A 21,663-nucleotide genomic window follows, 5' to 3' on the forward strand; every position below is an offset into this window, starting at 1 on the left:
GATATTAATTTTGGTAACGTTTTATTTAGCCCAATATATCCAAAATATTTTCATTTCAATAGGTAATCAATGTACAAAGTATTAACAAGATATTTTACTTTTTTTGGGTCCTAAGTATTCAAAATTCCGTGTGTGTGTTTTATACTCACAGCACATCTCAATGTGGACTAGCCACATTTCAAAGGTTGAGTAGTTCCATTTAGCTAGAGGCTACATACAGAATTGGGCTGGGCAGCTGTAGGCCCAGTGGAGGGCCTGAGTTCCGCCCCCCAAGGGTCAGCTCCCAGGTTGTAAGATGGAATTCTGTCCAAGTAGGATACTGACTTAGAGTGTAGGGGTCTCGGGGACCCAACCCTCTACAAGAGCTCTCATATTTAAAAAGGCACAGGGGCGGCGGGTTAGCTCAGTTAGTTAGAGCGTGGTGCTCTTAACAACAAGGTTGCCAGTTCGTTCCCCACATGGGCCACTGTGAGCTGCCCCCTCCACAACTAGATTGAAACAACTACTTGACTTGGAGCTGATGGGTCCTGGAAAAATACACTTAAAATAATAATAGTTATAGTAATAGCAATAATAATAAAACTTTTGAAAAGGCATCAGCACATTTCTGGAAGTTCCTGGGCAGAGGAGCCCAGCTCACACACACATACCTCTCTCACCCTGGCCTGGGGTGGGTAAGAGCCTCCCTAAGGACCTAGGTGAGGAAGAAGCATCCACTCCCCTCAATCTCACTGCCCTGGAGGTCTGCATTTTATCAAACCTGAAATTTGTCACAAAGCCACAAACTGGTTTTGAAACTTAATTGCCTCCAGGAGTCCTTTTGGCTCCCCAGGCTCCCCCTCAGACCCTAGCACGTGGCTCTTCGCTGCTCCCCTCCTTTCCCTCTGGGGGTGGGTTCTGCCCTCTCTCTGCCCCATCTCATTCCCTCCTTCAGTTGTCACTCCCCATGCTGGAAGCAGCGTTTCTGAAGTCGGCTAGATACTAGACCCAACGCCATTTGTTTCCAATAAAATGGTTCATTTTGCTTCAAACTAGCCCCCAGACCAGACAGAGACGATGTCTGGTTTGGATATAGTTTGAAATGAGCATTTCGTTCCATTTCTGGGCCTGTTTTCTAATCAGTGATATCAAAGGACTTGGACTCTCACCTCGGAAGCCCCTTCCATCTCTACTATCCCCCCCCCACCCCCTCCACCCCCATCGTGCATGACCCCAGGGTCTTAAACTGTTTCCTACATCCTCCCCTAAACTACACACACACACACACACACACACACACACACACACCCTGGTGGCTCCAGGTCACCCTTATAAAACAATGTAAGGAAAGAGACTGGGGAGGAGAAGTAAGAGAGAACAAAGGCAGATAATAAGAAAGAGAGCAGACGGGCAGTCAGAACCCAGGCCCTTCAGAGTTGGCATGTGTCCCCAGAAGCTCCTCACAGGAGGACATTTGATTGCTCTTCAGCACAACAAAACGCTCTGATGGGCACGAGATGGGCCAACACTTCCCCCCTGCACGCCATCTGCCCCACCCTTTGGTGCGCCCTGCAGGAGCCACACCGGTGCTCCCATCTCCCCTTCCCTCCCGGAGCCAGGGGCCAGGCTCTGAGTTGGAGGTCAGGGTCGGGTGGGTTGTGATAGCTTCAGGGCCCAGTCTTTCCGAAAAGATAGGAGACGGCACCAGCCTGCTCCAGTAGGAGAAAAGCAGAGGGCTCAGTTTCCCAGGACTGTAGAAGACATACCCCCTTGTGACCCACTTTGTCTTTTTTTCCCCTTCCACACCTCCCAGCCTAGAGGAGCAGGTCCTGTGGCTGCAATGGAAAGCAGAGGCCGGCTCAAGTCCCTCTGGGCTGGGCTGGGCTGGGCAGAGGCAGAATGCTTCTGGGCGGTTCTCTGGGGAGAGGGGAATTGAAAAGAAAAAGCATCTCTGAGGAGGGCAGCGAGGGCGGGAGGCTGTGTGGCATAGGTACACACACACACACACACACACACACACACACAGCCGCCCTGAATTAGCCTAAGCCTCACTTGGGAGGGAGAGCAGCGTCTGCTCTTTGCTCTTGGAGCTGCTTTCTGTTGCTTCCCCGCCCATCTGTGCTGTCAGCAGCGCCAGCAAAGTTGGCCTCGAACTTGAACGGAACTGAAGGCTCCAGCTTCCAGGGACTCTGTGGGGCAGCAGGCAGGACTCAGCCTCTGAACTTGGAGCTGGCTCGGAGAAGCCGGCCCTCTCCGCCCACAGCTGGCCTTTGGTCCTCTGGTGACCCTTTTGCCCCTGACCTGTAGGCCCCCAGTCTGGGCTGAGGAATGGTACACTGAGATCCTTCTGGAGCCCCTTGTTCCTGCCTGGAGCTGGAGCAGCCTAAGGCCTAGGCCGACATGGCCAACCCCATGCAGTCTCAGTTTCCCCCAGCACGGGAGCCAGGGACCTCCTCACCCCTGGACCTGCCGGAGATGGAGATGCTTCTCACCAAGGTGGAGGGCAAGGATGACAAGCCCCTGAAGCTGTCCAAGTCCCTGTCAGGGGCTCTGGACCTGGAGCAGAACGGCCATGGCCTGCCCTTCAAGGTGGTATCTGAGGGGCACCTGGCGGCCTCCCTCCCTCAGTCTCGGGCCAGTTCGAGGCGGGCCTCCTCCACTGCCACCATCTCCTACGCCCAGGACCAAGAAGTTCCCAAAGATTACCTCTTCTTAGCCATCGCCTCCTGCTTCTGCCCTGTCTGGCCCCTCAACCTCATCCCCCTCATCTTCTCCATCATGGTAAGTGCTGCTCTTTGTTCCAGGGCAGGGGCTGGGCCCAGGGGGAGGCAGGCATGTTCCCTTGGCCGGCACCAGACACCCTGCCTAGGGTGTAAAGAGCTCGGTGTTAGGGGCGTAGGGAGAGACTCCCTTTCCCAGCTCGCCTACTCCTCCCCTCTGGAGAAGGTCCAGGGGCCCGGAGAGCTTCTGTTTGCTGATCTCTTTCCTCTCTGCTCCTGGGCATCACATCTCCACTCTGTACATACACAACCCTGCTGAGGAGGGGGCCCCCTGGAGTTCAACTCTGCACTGCAGAAAGACAGCCAGGTTGGGGGGTCCCGCACGTTGTGGGGTATGTGGGGGGTTCCCCTGAGGCGTCATTCTTGAACGGAGCTATGTATCAACAGAAGTTGCAGCCTGCATGGAGTCCCAGGGACCGAGTACTCGGGGGGGACCCAACCCCCTACAACTTCTGTCCCCCAACCCCGGGCCACCTGGGTGTTCTTAGAAGCTTTGCCAGCTCTTGTTTCCCTGCCAGGCACTGAGGGCCCTGGTTCCTGGCTCCCCAGTGGCTGCTCCGCTGGGGGCCAGTTCTCACTGAGGTCCTCTGGGCCTTGGTGGTTGCATTGATTTCAGTATCTGTCCTCAGGGTGGGGGAGGCTTGGGCTGTGGGTGAAAAACGTGTCAGAGGGCATGGCTGCCCTTGCCAAGGAGGGTATGTGTGCTAGTCTTTGCTCCTCACACACTTGTGCTGTGGGGTTTTGGTAAATTGTCTTAGATTGTCCTCAAACCAAGCTATTTGGATAGAGCTACTTACAGAGGATGCACAGATAATGTCAGTAGATGTTGGCACATGACTTTTGAGGTCTGGGAAGAAGAGAGCTAGAACTAGAGCTAGAGCTAGAGCTAGCTAGAGCTAGATAGGTATAGAGAGAGAGACAGGCAATGACTTTCCGAATGAGGTTAGGAGCAGGGGGAAGTAAACTGCCGACTCCCAGCTGGTCAGGGCCAGAAGACTGGGTGGGGAGACATCGTCTGCTTTTCTCTGGAGTGATTCCATTGCTGAGTCATCTATCACCTGACCCCCCCTACCCCCCCAGGTGTTGTCATGGCTGCTGCCTCTGGGGTATCTTCTGAGAAAGCCCCTATTTCCTCCTACGTCTTCCTCCACTTCACTGATGCCCAGTCTATAGACAGGAAAGCCCTCCCTGACCCCCATCAAATCCAGCGCCATCTAGCATGATGTCAGTGGATCCTGGCAGTGTCCCTGCATCCAAGGGACTTGGCAAGGGCACCAGTCACGGCTGGGCAGGGCCCAGGGTGGGGCCTCTGAGGAGTTTCCTGCCCGGCCTGCTATACCTGGGGGTTGCTGGGGGCAGGGCCAGCCCCCAGGGCTACAGCCAATGGCTGTGGGTGGGGCCAACCTCTTGGTTATAGGAGAGGCCCCAGTGGGGGAGACAGGCTTTAGGGAAGAAAACCACACAAGGACCCAGGAGAAAACAGTTGTGAAAGCTGTCTTCTAGTGGAGGTGGCAGGGTGCAGGCTGGATAGAAGCTGCTTTTGTCAAAGGAAACCTGGGCCGACTATGAGACCACTGAACCCACCCTCTGGGCATTTCTACATCCTCCTCAGGCTCTTCAATGAGGCCTGATGGTCACTGGACCTGAGGCAGGGACTAGGGAGGTAAACCAGACGTCATCACCAATTCCCAGAAGCCCCTAGTCCAGTGGGGAGAAACTTGTAAGCAGAGCCTTAAAACACATTGCAAGAAGTATTCACGCTAGACAAAACCACAAAGAATTGTGTGGCTTCGGGCAAGTCAGCTGAACCTCTCTTCTCTTCCGTATTCCTATCTGCAAAACAGGTGTCACCATAACACCTACATTACAGAGCTGTGTGAGGGCAAAAGAAGACGAGCCATACAGAGTGCTTAAGAACTACACCCAGCACATAGTGTGACTACATGGTGACAGTAATTCTGTGGCAGCTGAGTAGCTCCCTGGTGAGGGGTAGAAGCCATCACACGTTTATTGTGTGTGTTTTTTTTTAAGAACTTTGAGATATAATTCAATTATACAATTCACCCAACTAAAGTATACAATTCAATGATTTTTAGTATGTTCACAGATAAGTGCAACCATAACCACACTCAATTTTAGAACATTTTCCTCACCTCCAGAAGAAAGCCCGTACCTTTTTTCTATCACCACCCCCTACCTTACCCTGATCCCTCCCAGTCCTAAGCAACCAGTAATCTTTCTGTCTTTATGGATTTGCCTCTTGTGGACATTTCGTGTAAATGGAATCATACGGTATGTGGTCCATTGGGACTGGCTGCTTTTGCTTGGCATTGTGTCTTCAAGCTTCGCTCATGTTGGAGCACATGCACTGTAGGGTTTGGAGCCAGAGAGGAGTGTTGTCAGATTTCCATTTTGGTGGATCAGTGCAGGATGAGAGGAAGGACAGCAGGGACCCCTCTGAGCCTGGCATTCGGGAGAGGGGACCTTTGCAGGAACGCAGGCGAGAGACAAAGGGGCCTAGACCAGGGCCATGGCAAGAGGCAGAGGGGGTTTCTGGAAAGCTTCTAAAAGTTAGTAACACTCATTCATTCAGTCGACCATTCACTTGAATGGCAAGTCGCTTGTTTGGAAGGAAATAAGTGGTAGAGGATGATTAAACCTCCCCTCCCCCATGAATGAATGCGCTTTTTTATGAACCAGGCACCACGCTAGGCATTTGGGAAATAGATGGATAAGATGTGGTCTGTTTGGCGTGAGAAAGATGCCAGAGTGTGGTGGTGGAGGGAGGTGTGCAGGGACCGGCTCTAAGAATCTAAGTTTTATCCTAGTGGCTCTGAGGGCTCCAGAAAATTTTTAAGCAGCGGTGTGATGTGATCAGTTCATATTTTAAAACCAACAGTGAACTGCATTGTGGGAAATGAACTAGAGCAGGCAGGACTGGGGGCAGGGAGACTCTGGAGGAGGCTCTTGAGATAGTCCAGGCAGGATGTGAAGGCCAGAACTCAGTAATGGGCTTAGAAAGGAGGGCACTGAGGAGGGAATTGTCTAGGAGGTCGGTAAGTACTGCACTTGCTTTAGACTCCTGGTGATCCAACTCAAAAATAATGGGCCTATCATAGAGAAAGGCCTATCATAGAGGTTGGGGACCACAGCATTTCAGGGGTGAGCAGGGGGAAGTGGACAGAAAAGGGTTTGGAAAAGAAAATTCTAGGAGGTGGGGGGCGCTGGAAAAGAGGGCGAGACCCCCAGGGAGAAGTGAGTTTGAAAGAGCAAGTGGTCGGATGCAGAGGAGAGATCAGGTCCAATAAGTATGGGAGTGACCACTGGCTTGGCCATTTGTAGACCCCTGGTGACTCTGGTGATGGAGAGGCATAGGCAAAAAGGAGAGGAGACCGATGAGGCGACCCTGCAGAGTGGAGAAATGGGATGCAGGAGTAGGCCACCCTTCCTAGGAGCCACGAGGACGGAAGCAGAGAGAAATACTCAAAGGAAAGGGAGCTGGTTTGTGCTGTAGCACGGGTTCCATGCCACCAGAAACGGGGAGGGCAAGGTCATTGACTGAGAAATAAGGGCCTGGTAGCAGAGGGGAGGAGACGTAACTAGGGACAGGCAGGTCGACGGCCCAAGCGCTCTGCTGAGGCTGAGACCATGGCTCTGAGTTGTTATCAGCCTGCATGGGGATGTGGTTTTTCTCCAGCTGTAGTTCTAGCGTCACAGACGTGACCCTGGGCTCACCTCAGGCTGGGGGATGGCAGAGCTGCCATGAGGGCAGGGCCAGATGGCACAGAAGATATTGGCTGGGGTGTCTGAGATGATGCACTGAAGGATGGAGGCTGGGAAGATGGAACAGACTTGGAGGAAAGGGAGGGGTCACAGCTTGGGGCTCAGAGAAGTCAAAGTGCAGGTGTGGTGAGGGTAAGGAAGGGAGAGAGAAGATTGGGTGGTTGAGATTTCGAAGGGGGAGCCCAGGCAAGGGTGGAGTGTAGTTGTGGAAATGAATTTCTACAGGGAACTGTTAGGAGCCAGGGAGAAGGAGCCAGAGGGAGCCCGGCGGTGAGGGATAGAATTACTAACATTCACGGCGCGCTTACTGAATATGAGGCATGGGTCCAGTTCTTTACGTGTATTATCTCATTTAATCCAGACCCTAATGCCATGAGGTCAAGGTATGGTTATTTTTCTCGATTTACAGATGAGAAAACTGAAGCACGGAGATGGAAAATAACCTGCTAGTGCCTGGGAGCCCAAGGACGGGAGGCCTGGAGCCCGAGCTCATGTTCCTCTCCGTAACACTAGCCTGCCTCTTGGGGATCAGGGGCAGCCCAGGTGGGGAGCATTACTGGGCACACCCACAGCTGTCTCCCCTCTTCTGGGAACAAGTCTAGTTCCTAGGACACTCCCAGGGAGGGAGAGGGTCAGTTATTCATCTCGCGCTGGAACACTCAGTCCCACCCAAATAGCAGCAGGGGTGAAGGAGGGACAGAAAGTGTAGAAAGAGAGTAAATCTCTTGTGCGGGTGTCTCCAGGTCCTGGGGACAGACCTCAGACCTCCTCATCTGAAGTGCCTCCCACTGGTTACCAGGTGAAGGATCAAGCCTTTGACCCCAGGGTGGAAGGAAACCCACAGCCCAGACAGCCTTTCTAAAGCTGGCTGTCTGCAGAGCACGCCCTAATGTGAGGCTGACAGAGTCTGGCTCATGGTTCCCATTTAACAGACGAGGCAACTGAGACACGCAGCATGGTGCCTTGCCCACAGTCACACCGCTGGTAAGAGGCACATGAGCTGGATGCTGAACCCAGTGTTCTCTCCATGGCCCCACCCTGCATCTATCTCTGGGACAAGGATGGTGTGTCCCTCGCAGGAAAGGCAAAGCTTTCAGCCATTTGTGCTGGGAGGGAAGAATTCCACTTCCTTCCCTCTTTTTCTCCCACCCTCCCACTCTCCCTACCGTCCGCTAACGCCATCACGGGAAGACTCATGGACCAGCAATATCCTTCCCACTGTGGCTTTGACAGGGGCCTGCTGTGACCAGGGCCAGTAGATCAGGAGGTCAATCAGAGGAACTGTCCAGACCTGGCCATGCTCAGAGCTGCAGCCTCCCATGAGCCTCCTGCGGTAGCCAGGACAAGGCTGGCTCCATCCAGTTTACTTCTGGGTCAGGCTGAGAAATGGCCAAGTTCCTCAATACTGGCAAGGTCTCCCATCCATGAGGGGAGCTGGACCCCAGGCAGCGGGTCTTCAGTCAACAACCGTGATAAAACCAGCATCAGATAGGCCTGGGCGAATATCCTTGCTTTGTCCCTTATAAGCCATGTGACCATGTGCAAATCACTCAACAGCCTTCCTTAGCCTCAGCTTCCTCGTCTGTAAGATGTGTAATAAAACCATCCACCTGATGGGGTTGTTGGGGGGATTAAATGAGCTAATATGTGTGAAAGCACCTAGCACACAGCCTGGAACATAGTGAATACTTAATAAATGGAAGTGGTTGCTGTTATTATTAACACTGTAAGAAACTTTGCAATGCCAGAGGAAAGGGCAAACCCCCGTGGCCAGGCAATTCTTCCTTTAACCTATTTTGGGACAATGGAGTCTCACCCTTCCTTACACCACCTGGGGTAGGTGGACGGCCCTGCCTGTGGTTTTGGTGGAAGCCTCTGAGCCATCCCTTCTCTGTAGGTTGTTCCTATAACACGTGGAAGCACTGAAAAGCTCCAGAGTCACTTCAACACTTCCTTTCTTAGGCATTTTTGATAACCTAATTATTTAACTGGTGTGTGCCAGGGTCACTTTCATTCATTTATCCATTTATTCAACAAGAGTGCTGAGCTCCAACCGGGGCTGATGGTCAGCTAGTCCGCTGGCTCAAAATACTGACAGACTTCGGAATCGGTTGGTAAATAGCTTCGATCTCAAGCCCCTAAGCAGTTCCAGTCCCTCCCACCCATCGCAGCCGCCCTGACTCCTCCCCTGGATCCCCCAACCCCCATGCTTCTCCACTCTCCAGTAACTGAAGGGTTAACCTGTAGTCAGGACATTCCAGAAACAACTGCACTGTTGCAGAGAGAGAGTTGGGAAGGGGGCATGGAGAAGCACATCCCTTTGCTTTGACCTGCCGGGAAGTGCTTGATCTCCGTGGGATGACTAATAGGTGATCAGCCCTGGCACATCTGGCCAGTTCTCAGAGCTGCTGGGGTTTGGCTTCAGCCAGTGGGTGGAGAAGCTCTTTCCTGAGAAGTTCTCTTGCCACCCTTCTCTGGCTGTTTTCAGCCTCTGGCAGCTCTCCCAACATCCTCCCACCCCCTCCCCACTCTCAGACTTTTTTCAGTGTCTTTCTTCCCTGATCTATTCACCTGAGTTTATTTTCTCCCTCACCATTCCCACAGCCATTGCAATCACAAATGATCTATTAATTCATAGTCATTACAACCATTACTGCAATTATTAGTATTGTGCCTTCAACTTAAAAGCCGTTTTGTACAAAGAGAAGCTGACGCCACTAAGTGGGGACGAGAGAGCAGCTGATAATTTACTCATAAAAAGACATGAAGGGTCTTCTACCACCCCTGGAATCAAAGGGTGGATCTTTCATTTGGTGCTAATGGGGGGGGGGTCTTCAGAAATGAGTGCCAGCTAGCGGTGAGGAACTTCTCTATCTAAAAATAGGGCTCTACTCTTAGAGGCAGCTCTTTTCCCCTCCGTTTTACAGATCAGAAAACTAAGACTGATGGAAAACTAATAGTTGTGAGGTTTACAGTAGAGTGTGTCTAACGTGTCTGACACAAAAAACAAAGACGCTGCCATCAGGCCTGTTGCATCCAGCCATCCCCAGGGCATCACCTTCCACGGTGTCCCGTGGGCTCAAAGGAACATGCATGATTGGGATGTAGGGACTTATGTCTCTGCGGATGAAGAGAAGAAACGGGGCTTAGTGAGACTGAAAAAAACTCTCCCTGTTGCCACCCCTTCCCCACCTCTCACGTCCAAGGCAACCACACGTATACGCCTCTCTCCATGGTCCTGAATCATCACCGACCGCACAACTATGTCTCTGGAAAATGGGGGGCAGGACTCATCTCAAACCCTGTGCCCCTCCCTCTGCAGGCCAGGCTTACAGCTGAGAGCCAGTCCCTTGGCCACGACCCAAGGTAGCCCCAGAATTTCTAAAGCCGAATTTCCTGGAAATCCCTGAATCCTTTCTGTATGTTTCCCCCTCCCCTTCCAAATGTTGCCTTGAAGTCCCAAGTTCAGTGACCTGGGTTGGTCACGCTCAGAGGAGGAAGTGGCGTGGGTCAGTGGGTGGGAGCTATTGCCCTTATTTCTTTCGTGAATCTTCTGTTAACTTGGAGCATTCCACTGGCTAAGTTCAGTGGTTAGAAAAGAGACTCTCCTCTTGTTCTTTTTCTCTCTTCTTTTATTCTTTACTTTCTCAAACATTTACTGAATACCTACGAGGGCCTGTCCTTAGGTTACATAAAAGGGATACCGAGATACGAAGGCTGCATGGTCCCTACCTTCAAGGGGCTTACCGTCTAGCAAAAAACTGGCGCAGCCACAAGAAATGATACATAGTGGTAAGGGAGTAATAGAGAATGGTGTAAGACGTGACAAAAGCCCCAAGGAGGGGCTGATTAATTGTTATGGGAGCCAAGGAAAATTTTATTGGAGGTGCCTCTTGAAGGCTGTTAGGTGGAAATATGCTAAGGAGAAAAGGCATCTGAGCAGAGACAGCAGTACGTGCAAAGGCACTGAGGCATAAAAATGTATCCCTTTTATAGGGAGTCATGTGACCAGGCTTGTATTTCAAAGATCTCACCTTAGCTGTTAAGAAGTTGGATGGGGGCAAGGCTGGAGCAGAGAGACCAGTGAGGAGGAAAGAGGCTGATGCAACCTTCAGATGAAACTTGTCGAGGGAGTGGGCTAGGACAGTGGAGAGGTAAGGTCAGACGTGAGGGGCGTTTGAAAGGTCGGGAATTCTTCCCTGACTGTATTTGAGGTGGGGAGAGACAGAGAGGAAACCCAGGAGGGGAGATGCTAGGATTCTTTCCCAGAAATTGGAGCTGTACAAACAGCCCTACAATGAGGCTTTGCTATTCATGGTGTACCATGCCAGAGTGAGGAGCCTTGCCGAGGCTGGGAATCAAAGATGAGGATGGAAAAAGGACTGTGCGCCACTGGGGCAGACAGATACCAGGAGGAGCCTCCAACATCGTCCCAGCCTAGCACCATCGCAATCAAACTGGGTGAAGGGGAGAGCAGAAGGAGGAAAGAAAGAAGAAGAGGAGGGTGATAGGTTCTGGGACGTATGGTGAGCACATAATTAACATCCTAAGTGGGATGCTCCTATGCTCTGAAAGTGCCAACGGTGCTATTGGTCATTTTACCAAGACCTATCCAATAGGCTTTTCCTCCTAGAACAGATTACCCCTCCACTGCTAGGGTTGGTGGGTTATGATCCTTTTTCCTTCTCAAACTCAGTGGAGGGAAGAGATTCTCTTGAGAACAACAACAAAACTACTACATAATGATATTTATTGAGCATCTACAATTGCCAGGCACCATGCTAAGCTTCCCCTACTTGTATTATCTTATTTAATCCCATAACAACACAACAAGGTAGGTAATATTTTCACCTGATGAGGAAATTGAAGCATAATTTTACAGCTGAGGAAACTGAAGGATAGAAAAAGTTAAGTCACTCGTCCAGAGTCACCCAGCTAGTAAACGATGGAGCAGGGACAGGCATCCAGGAGGTCTGGCTCCAGAACCTGTGCTCCTATCCAGACTTCCCTTGTAGGGAGCTGGAGGCTGCACCTGCCCCTGGTTGGGTCCCTGCTATGTCCCCATGGACTGGTCAGTCTCAGGATGGACTGCTGCCTGAGTCTCAACCCAGGCCCCCTCCTCAAGCCAGACCCACCTTCTCTTTCATCGCTCCCTGCATGACACTGGTCTATTTTCACTGAGAGCCGTGAGATCCAGAGGCATAAACACTTGTAACTTCCTGCCCAGACCCACCTACACACCTGTCCAGGTGTAAGCTCACCTGCACCTACGTCCATCCAGTCTCCGAGGACAGGAGCGCTTTCTTCCACTGTCCATAGTTCATCCCTGTGCTCAAGTCCAGACCTCAGCCTCTCTTTGCACTGAATCTTGTTCTTTCCTGTCTTGAAGAAATCCTCTATTTGTCTCACCCAGTTGTATGCTCCCCAATGACTATAGGACAAAAATCCAGATTCTGTTTTGTGAGAGCCAGGGCCCTTCTCCATCTGGCCTTTCTGCACTTTCCCAGCTGCTTCTCTCACCGGGCCTGCATAGCGCCCTGTGCTCCATCCAGCTCCTCATCTGTAAAATGGCCTAACCACAATCGTAATTCACAGGAGTATTAGGAGGATGAAATGCTCTGTTGGATGCAAGTACTTAACACAGTTCCCGACACAAGGTATATGTTCAAATCGCGTTAAGGGTTATGATGATTCCTGTGGGGGTGGAGGAATCTTGGTGGGCTTCACAGAGGGGGTGGCATTAAAGCCAGCCATCGAAAGATGGAGAGGAGGTGGACACGTGGCCTTGTGGGGGAGTGGGAGTGCAGGCAGGAGAAATAGCACGAGCAAAGGCACATGGAGTTCAGTGCTCGTCCCCTGTCCCCTGAGTGGCTCGACCTGGCTGGGCCCAGAAGTTGTGCAAGAGAATAGGAGAGGATAAAATCAGGAAATGCAAAGTGAGCCTGAGTTTGGACTTTGTTCTGTGGACAGTGGGGGGCCATGGAAGACGCTGGGAGGAAGTGATTACCTCAGCCACTGAAATGTTGCTGAACTTTTGCATCAGCGCCTGACCCCCTACCTCCTCTCTGATCCCACACTATAGCCACGGGGGTGTTTTAGAACTAATTCTCCTGCCCCAGCTTCACTGGCACCCACTGCTTCAGGGATAAGGACCAACCTCCTCTCTGTGTGAGCAGAGCCCCGGCTGGCCTGGCCCCACCCGCCTCCTTCTCGATCTCTCAGCTCCATCCACACTGGCCTTTGTCCAGTGTCTAGTCTGCTTCCTTCAGTCAACAGCCATGTAGTGAACAGCTACCTACGTGCCATGCAGGGCCTCCCTCAGGGCCCTTGCCCAGGCTGTTCTTTTTGCCTGGCATATTCTTCCTTTGGAAAACAAACAAAAAACCTATTTAATTCTTACTCATCCTGCACATCTCAATCCAAATGTCCTTCCAGTGAGTCTTCCCTGACTCTCCCCTTTTAGAAGCTCTCACGGTACCAGGGACCTCTCCTTTGTAACACTGCCCACAGTTGCAATTTCACCTCTATTTGTGTGATCACAAGGAGGCCATCCTCTCCACCAGGCTATATGCTCTGTTGAGCAGAGGACCTGGGACTCTTGAACTTGGGACTTTCTACTGCATCCCAGGGGCCTAGCACAGTGCCTGTGGCATCAATACCTGTGGGATGAAGTGGTGGGGTGGGGAATAGAATGGAGAACAGACTCCGGAGGCACGGAGGTCTTCAGGAGGCTGTCTTGGTTTGAGTGAGAAGCGGTGCCTGGAACTCGGACCAGGTGTGAGGGACCCAGAGAGGAGAGTTGTAATGCAATTGATGAGGAGAGGAAATTGATTAGCAGGGTGGGATGGGAGAGGAGTTGTGACCGCGTGGGAAGACTCCAGGCTGTTGCCAGTATTTGAGGCTTGGACAAGTGGAAGGAGGAGCCAGGAGAAGACCTGGGAAGCAGGACACTATGGTCTGGGCAAAGCGAGTTGATGTCCCACTGTGGCAGGCACGTAGTGTTGTCCTGAAAGGAGCTTGGAACAGGGAACGACGGGGTGGGGGTGGGAGCTCAGTTAGAATTCTGAGAGGCGAGGACGGAACCCCGGGGAGGCCCACAGGAAGCAAACAGAAAGGGGAAGGGTCACTTTTCTGAACTTTAGCTTCTTTTTTTTTGGCGCCCTGTTCCCCAGCTCAACTCTTGAATGCTGGGAGGTAGGCCCATCTTTTTCTTTATCCTTGCAACTCGTCCTCCAACACAGAGCGTGGCACATGATAGGGCTCAAGAAATATTTGTAAAATCAATGGATGACTATAGAATGAATAGAATTAGTTCCAGTGACTAATTTTAACCCTATCGCAAGGCTAGCACACTAGGACAAGATGGATTGACATGTTCCCGGGAATTCGAGCTGAGAGAGAATGAACAGGGTATTAATAAAACCCAAGCTGGAGTCTGACATAGAGATGAGTTTGAGAAGGGGACCCTGCTTGTGCTGTGCGCCCCCAGCAGAGGACAGAAGAATCCTGGAGACCATCCTGAGGTCGCTAAACACACCCCCTTTGGGAAAGCACCTTCCCCCTCACATGGGGGGGTAGGCAGAGGGACTGTGGGGAACTGAGGACCCAGAGAGAGGACAGAGTAATAACAACAATAATAATAGTAATTAAGGTGTGCATTGTTGGCACCCCTGTAATGCTAGGCCCTGTTCTGGGATTACACAAGTTAGCTCGTGCAATCCACTAGCTCTTTGGGTGCAGGCAGTACCTTGATTTCCTGCCCGGCACCCCCTTCCTCTCACTTCCCAAGTGTTGAGCTCTGAATTAGAACAGCTCTGGCCCTCCTTCCACCCTGCTGTGTCCCGGATTTCAAACAGCCCCCCTCTTCCTGCCAGTCTCCATGTGAGCACTGCATGCATGCCTGCCTTGCCTCAGATCAGGCTCTTGATTTGTGGCTCTGAAAACGTCACCACTGCCCTGGAGGGGGGGTGTGGGATGGTGGTGGGGCCCTTCTGTCTGATGCAAGAGTGTAGGGGTGAGGGGAGGAGGGGTGGGGGCGCAGCAGAGGGAGCCAGTCCCACCCCAGCTCTCCTCCTGTTACTGGAGAGTGAGTCCTTCTCGGCGCAATGTCCAGGTTCTTGGCGTCTCGAGCAAAGCATTGAACGAGACACAGAAATAAAGTGGTGAAAGAGTAGTTTAATAGAAGAGATAGTACACTTCAAAGAGATAGAAGCGGACCCCAGCAGTAGAGAATGGCGCAAAGGCCCAAGGTGATATTATTAAGAGAAAAAGTACACTCCAAAGAGTTTGGAGTGGGCCGAGCAAAAGAAGAGGCTCCAAAGGCAGAACTTTAGCTTCTTCAAAAGTGGGCAACCCTGCCAACCTCATAGGATGACTCTGAGGCTAAGATCATTTCGGTAGAGTCCTTAGCAAGCTGCCTGGCACAAAGTAAAGGCCCCATAAATCATCATCATCAGCATCAAGATACTTGACTATATTTCTTTGCTGAACTCAGAAGCCTCAAATAATCAGAAAATAAGTAACCAAAGAAGTGGCCTGAGGCCTTGACAGCAGTCACACCTTTAGATCTAAAAGTCCTGTTCTGAAAGTCCAAGAAGCATGTAGGAGCTCTAGAGCCGGGGAAATCTCAAGGTCATGGGCCACCCCTGGTCAGCAGGTAGACACCTGAACCATCATGGGCAGGGGCGCAGGCCTCCATGGAGATGCCTGGGATACACCTCTGAGTCACCCCAGGAACTCTCAGGATACTCTCTGTCCTTAGACTTTTCATCCTCACTCTCACGCACTTGATTTAACCAAACTAAATAGGGCCAAGAAAAACCAAGCTCACCGAGATGGAATGAAATACCAAATGGGGCTCCTGTGACACCATGTGTGGCTCCTTCAGGCCCTAGCCTTCCTGTTCAAACCCAAGACACCTATCTTTCCAGTGTGACCCAGGAAGTGGGCTTGGCTGAACAAGGATGTGGCTCCTGGGTGGGAAGGGAGGCCCAGTGATTTTATTTTCTTTTGTGGCAGGAGGGGGCTCACAGAGGAAAGGAGGCAGGCCCATCAGGCCTGTAGAAAAAGCCGCAGGGTCAGGAAGGGGCAGCTGGGTGGCTCAGCGGTTAGAGCATGAGCTCTGAACAACAGGGTTGCCAGTTCAATTCCCACGTGGGCCGGTGAGTTGCACCCTCCACAACTGGATTGAAAAAACAATGACTTGACTTGGGGCTGGGCTGCACCCCGCCCCTTAACTAGATTGAAAAAACAAAACAGCGACTTGACGTGGAGCTGATGGGTCTTTGAGGGGCACATGGTTCTCCAATTAAGGAAAAGAAAAAGCCACAGGGGCGGCCAGGCTGCCTTAGGATGTCGGTGTAGCTGCAGCCGTGAGCCTGGGCCTGGTGTCTGGAGGGACCTGGCTTATCTGCTCACACCAGCTCCACGTGGCCTGGACCTGGTCCACCCTCTCAGGCCCTCGGTGCTCACTGCACCATCCTGTGGTTCTGCCCCAGCTGTTCCCAGCCAATGAGGGGCAGGCTTGGTTAGGGGTCCCCACAAGAGGTGTGAACTCCTTGAGTCCTGGCCACTTCTCCAGGAGGACCTGGCTTCCTGTTCCCTCGGGGGGGGGGCTGCTGGAGTGCAGGCTGCAGTGGGGACCGGGTGAGTTCTGGAAGCCCAGGCCAGGCCTCCCCCCTGCACCGCAGGGCTGCCAAGGACAGCCTACCTGAGGTCTGCCACCCTCTCTCTGCAGTCTCGAAGCAGCGTGCAGCAGGGGGACGTGGACGGGGCCCGCAGGCTGGGGCGCCTGGCCCGCATGCTCAGCATCACCTTCATCGTCATGGGGATCATCATCATCGTGGTGGCCATGACCGTCAACTTCGCAGGTGAGGTCCAGTCACACACACACACCAGCTGGCTCGGCGTGAGGACTGCTAAGGGCGTAGCTTGGCCCCTGGGGCAGGGGCAGTGGTGGGGGAGGTAAGAGCCCGTGGGAGCCACAGCTTATCCTTGCACTCTGGAAAAGCAACCTGGTCTCCGGCAACGACCAGAAGAATGGGACTGCCTGTCTGACTTGTCTTAAGCCTGAGTGGATCAAAAGGAAAGTGGTGGTGGTGGGGGGAAGAGCAGAGGCTTTAATGGCCCTGGGTCGGTGGCTCTCTGGTTGAGCCTCACGTTTTTATGTCTAAAGTGTGAGGAAGAAGCCTCCGGCACAGAGGCTTTTGTGAGTGTCACCCAAGACAATGGATGTGACTGTCTTGTAAACCGTGGACTGGCCACATAAGCATCCCTGCTGAGATAGCAGGAACATGCCAGAAGTAAACAATGCATGTGTTGGAACTCAGGAAGTAACACTTCTGTGAGCACCCAGCGGTGGCCCAGGGAAGTTCTCCAAACGGGATGATTTTCAAGGATGACTGGCAGCTGCTCAGAATGCCCAGGCAGCTTCTGGGATATGCAAGTCCGCTCTTACACTCTCGCACTGGGAATCCCTGAGGGATCTCTATCCCTTGCAGTGATCAACTTAAGCTCTTCCTCTAAAGATCTTCCTACTCTACATGCCTTCCATGGACCAGTCGCAGAGGCTGCTGACCCTGGGAACGTGTCAGAGATGCAGAATCTCAGGCCCCATTCAGACCCACTGAATCAGAGTCTGCATTTTCCTAAGAGTCCCAGCCCATGCATTCAAGTGTAGGAGGCACTGGTCTAGAGCGTGGAGTATTCAGCTTGGTACAGGAAGCCTGGGATTCAGCCATGGGTCCCGGACAGTCCTCGCCACCCAGTACAGGGCAGAGATCAGGTTTGGAATCAGCCCGCCTGGGTTCCAAAGCCACGTCTTCCACTTTCCATCGGCCTGGGCTGGAGCACATTCCGTGATCTCTCTGAGTCTGACAGACATGTAGGTAGGTGAGAGGCAGAACCCCGCCCTCCCAGAGCACTGGCCTCAGTATCCCCTTAGGATGCCTCAGTCTCCTTTGTCCTGCTGCGTGTCCTTTTAGCCATGCCTTTTGCGATGGCAAGTGACAACTACGGAACATAAAATGGCAAAGGGAATTGTTTTGCTTTCCCTAAGAAGTTCCGGCATGGATCGTTTTGTGTTCCGGGGGCCCGTGCCCACCTCTGAACCAGGCCCCAGGCTGCAGTCCACTCACGGGCAGGAATTCAGTTCCACCAAAAGCCCCAAAGCAAATGATCCCTGTTGCCATTTCCCCCAACTCCTCACAACAGGGACCTGAAGACCCTGTGTTCTGAGCACTGATCTGCCGTTCTGTTCTTTTCTTTACAGTTCCAAAGAAATAAAAGTACCCAGGGCTCTGTGCGAGCAGAGGCAGGCTGTGGCCAGGTGCAATGCTCCCAACCCACACACCTCGTACCACGGAGGACAGGACCGTGACTGCCCACCTGTCCCCGAGCTCCAAAAGCACAAACTTGGAGGGAAACCTCTGAGTCACTCCATTGTCAGCCCATAACAGATGGGAAAAACGAGAGGAAGAAAGGAAGGAAGAAAACTAAGTTTACTGTGAAACCAGTGAATCATGTGGTTTAATCTCATGGACGCAGCCCCGGCATTTTGACCCCAGTGTTCTGGCCTGTTTCTCATCCCCACCATTTCCCATCAACCTAGCAGCATCTACTGCCAGAGGAGAAGAAACCAGCCCCACAAACCGATGAACTATGCTGGGGAGAGAAGCAGCACACCCTGCATAACCAGGAGCAAAGACGTGGGACGCTACCGTTGTATTTCTCTTGGAATGAGGGATGAGAACAGATTGTGCCACACACCTGCTGTGATCCCAGCTGGTGCCCTGAGCTCCGAGGCCGAGCTGCTGCCCAGCATATGCCCTGGAATCTCCAGCACACAGATGAGCAGCTGCTCTGGAAAAAGGCGACAGCCACACTTAACTCCTCCATTGCAGGCTGGAGGCACCGGTAGGAATGTCAACCCACAGACCTCTCCCTGAACTTTTCGGCCTCGGGAACGTCTCTACTAAGAGCTGTGGTCCTGGCAAGGCTCCCAGGATGACCCCATCCACCTGCTGCTCCCTACCTGTGCTCCCTACCTGCACCAAACAAGAACTTCCAGGGCCTGACTGCCCCACCCTCTGGTCAGCCAGTGAGGAGGGGCAGGGGGGCCTGAGCTCTCTGCTGCCATGCACCCCCCCCCCACTGTCCCCATGCAGACTGGCTCAGATGGGGCTCCTGGCTCCCAACCCAGCCACACCTGAGGCTCTGTGCCTCACCCTGTGCCCCTGGCCACCCACAAACAGCAGAGGCTTTCCCTGGAGGAGGCTTTGGGCCACCCTGGGGAGCACTTCCCATGGGCTCCTACTCCTTAGCAGTGTTTGTACTCCCTATAAGGGAGTGGGCTAGAGAGTTCTCCTGAAGGTTTGTTTGTTGGTGTAGAGAATTCCAAGACAGAGGGAAGAGCTTGGTTGAAGGATCCAGTCTGTGGGAGAGTGGGGGACCCTGAGTTCGGGAATACACTCATATGCCCGGAGGCAGGGGGCTAGACACCACAGCCTTTGTCTCAGGACCTAATGGTATACCTGAAAGGACCAAGTGGGACCCCCGGGCCTCCTGCCTGGCTTTTGGCCCCAGATTCTCCCCAGACTCCTCTCTGGTACAGGCTCTGCCCACAGGTGCCTCCCCTGCCACCACCTCTCCCACTGGCTTTGGCTTCCAGACACTCGGAGGGACACGCTCCAGACTTTCCTGCCCTGGGAGGCCCTGCCTAGCAGCCACGGTTACTGCACTCAGTGGGAGGGCAGGTTCCCAGCCACAGCCAGACTGGCCCCAGGTGAGCCAAGAATGTTTTCCCTGCACCCATTCAGGACCCTCAGAGACCCCTGGGAGGGAGCCTGTTAGCACAGAGACTTTGTCTGCCAGGAGGGGCTCTGGGTCCTGGGTGCATCCCTGAGTCTTCTGGCGGGGACAGGGCCCAGGGCACTGGGACAGGCTTTCCTCAGTCAGTCCCCCACCAAGGAGTAAACTCGGCCTCTCCCTACCCTGAAGGAGGGGCTGGCTGGGTTTGCTTTATGGGAAGTTTGAGGCCAAAATAGAGTTTCCCCTATTTGTCAGAGGAGTGTGGGGATGAGCCCAGAGTATTTGTGTCACTCGCAAGGTCAGGTCAGGCCAGGGAGATGTGAGGTCTATGGAATGTGACTTCATAGGCCTCAGCTCTGGAATGAGGGACCAGGCACTGACAGTTTCCCAGCAGGCCCCAGGGGTCTCCAGCTTCAGCATTTTTGGGAGAAGAGAGAAACAAACCATGGTCTCCTAGGAAATATGATGGTAGAGGTGGGCCTTTGCAGCCCGTATGCACGGGACTGACACACACACACCCAGACACCCCTGCCACCTGCAGTCACACAGACATGCACAGACGCTGCCATGGACTCACGCCCACACATACACACGCGTGTTCACACTTCAAACCCAGAACAGTTGAGAAAGAGAGAAGTCACCAGCAGATAGCCACAGGAACAGCCACAAGCTGGAATGTTCTTCCATTCAGGCAAGAGCAACTTGAGAGTTTTCTAGTCGTACCAAGGACGTAGCTCAGAGGTTTCCAAGGGGTGTGGAAAGAGCAGAGACCCCAAGAGATCGGTTCCTCTGGCAGAGAGGAGCACAGGGCCCGAGGATGAGAAACCTGGCAGAGATAAGACTGGGAGGGAGGGTGCCCCGCTATCCCCGCCCCCCAGGCAGCCTGGCGGCCCAGGCCTCCCTGAAGCTGAAGGGAACAGCAGTCCTGCTGACCAAGCTCTATTGTAGGTCCAGCCGCTGGCTTCTTGAACACAGTGGCCCCCGCCCGGCTCAGGGTGCGGACCCAGCTTCTCCCCGTGTCCCATAGGGAGCAGCGAGAACAACCCCTCACCCCTGCTGGCCCCACACTCACCAGTTCCCTCCTCTGTATTTCTCAGCATGGAAAGAAATAAAGCCGACCCTACATGTGTACTATGGGCCTGTGTGTTTGTGCCGCTGGAGTCAGGGCTGAGAGCTGGGCACTGGTGAAGCCTGGGCACCATGTGCCAGTGCAAGGCATGCCCTGGGCAAGTCTGGGCCTCAGTTTCTCTGGTGAGTAAGGCCGGGCCCATCTTTCCTATCTTCCCTCAGTGGTTCTTTGCACGTATGAACAAAGATCTCAGGAATGGAGAGAAGGGGACAGGAAACTGGCCATTGCTGATATCCTGGTATGTGTTGGGTGTTTTACATACACTGGGAAATCCACACAGCAGTCCTAGGGGGTGACTAGTGTTATCCCCGGGGTTCAGATTGGTAAATGGAGGCTCAGAGAGGTTCAGGGACTTGTCTCAGGTCCCACCATGCCTGGCACACAGAAAGCACTGAATGAATGCTGGTGAACTGACCCCATCCTTAAACGTTGGCTTATTGCTGCCATGCTGTTGCCCAGAGAAAGCCCTACAGAAGGAAGGTGAGAGGTAGTTTTATGTGGAGAAGAAGGAGGGGGATCCATTTCCCAGTCTGCAGGATGGAGCAGGTAGGGGTGGCTTGGTTGACTGTGGAAGGTGACAAGGGCTTCAGGGGGAACAGGCCAAGAGGGGAGGTGGCTGTGGGCAGAACCACCCAGCTGGGCAGCCAGCGGGAAGGGGAGAAATTGCCATATGGCCATGATGAGCTGCCAACACCAGGGCTAGAGGCTGGGGTGGGACAGAAAGGGAGGGAGAGTCACAGCACCCCTGCAGTAGAGCAGAGTGGATCAGGGTGTGGGAACTGAGGCCAGCCCGCCGGGGTTCAAATCCTGCCTGGCCATGTGTTAGCTGAGTCCCTTTGGGGAAATTCCTTTCAGCCAAAATAGGGGCCAGGGGAGCACTTCCCACGTGCCAGGCACTGGGCTCTGTGTTTGGTGCAAATCATCTCACTTAATCCTCACCTCCCCTGATGAGGTGTGTCGTCCCATTTTCCTGAGAAGAAAATGAAGCTTAGAGAGCCCCAGTGAATTGTCCAAGGTCATATGGTCAGGACATGGGACAGCAGCACAGTCCTTTGCGAAAGCTTTCGTGACGGGAGCCCCCCCCCACCTTATAAAGTCTGTGAACTAGTCCGAGGGAGCTCGCCCGTTCCGTGTCCTTTGACCGCACTGTCTGGCACTGGGACAGTCCGATGTCGCTACAGCCTT

The 21,663-nt window shown here is 53.2% G+C and overlaps 1 protein-coding gene across 1 annotated transcript; it reads left to right on the top strand.

Annotated features, from left to right (window-relative positions):
• Positions 1–1,852: 1,852 nt before the first annotated feature.
• TRARG1 (trafficking regulator of GLUT4 (SLC2A4) 1) lies at positions 1,853–20,480 on the top strand. Its single transcript, XM_033091397.1, has 3 exons — positions 1,853–2,760; positions 16,279–16,411; positions 17,812–20,480. Exons 1-3 carry the CDS (start codon positions 2,380–2,382, stop codon positions 17,823–17,825), a joined length of 528 nt encoding a protein of 175 aa, XP_032947288.1. The 5' UTR covers positions 1,853–2,379; the 3' UTR covers positions 17,826–20,480.
• The last annotated feature ends 1,183 nt before the right edge of the window (positions 20,481–21,663 follow it).

The sequence above is a fragment of the Rhinolophus ferrumequinum genome, chromosome 21, assembly GCF_004115265.2.
Source record: "Rhinolophus ferrumequinum isolate MPI-CBG mRhiFer1 chromosome 21, mRhiFer1_v1.p, whole genome shotgun sequence".
NCBI classification, from domain to species: Eukaryota; Metazoa; Chordata; class Mammalia; order Chiroptera; family Rhinolophidae; genus Rhinolophus; species Rhinolophus ferrumequinum.

Excerpts from the sequence above, each read along its gene's own strand:
- TRARG1 (XM_033091397.1), top strand. The coding sequence starts at position 2,380 with ATGGCCAACCCCATGCAGTCTCAGTTTCCCCCAGCACGGGAGCCAGGG. Across the intron at positions 2,761-16,278 it reads CCCTCATCTTCTCCATCATG|TCTCGAAGCAGCGTGCAGCA; the intron begins GTAAGTGCTGCT and ends CTCTCTCTGCAG.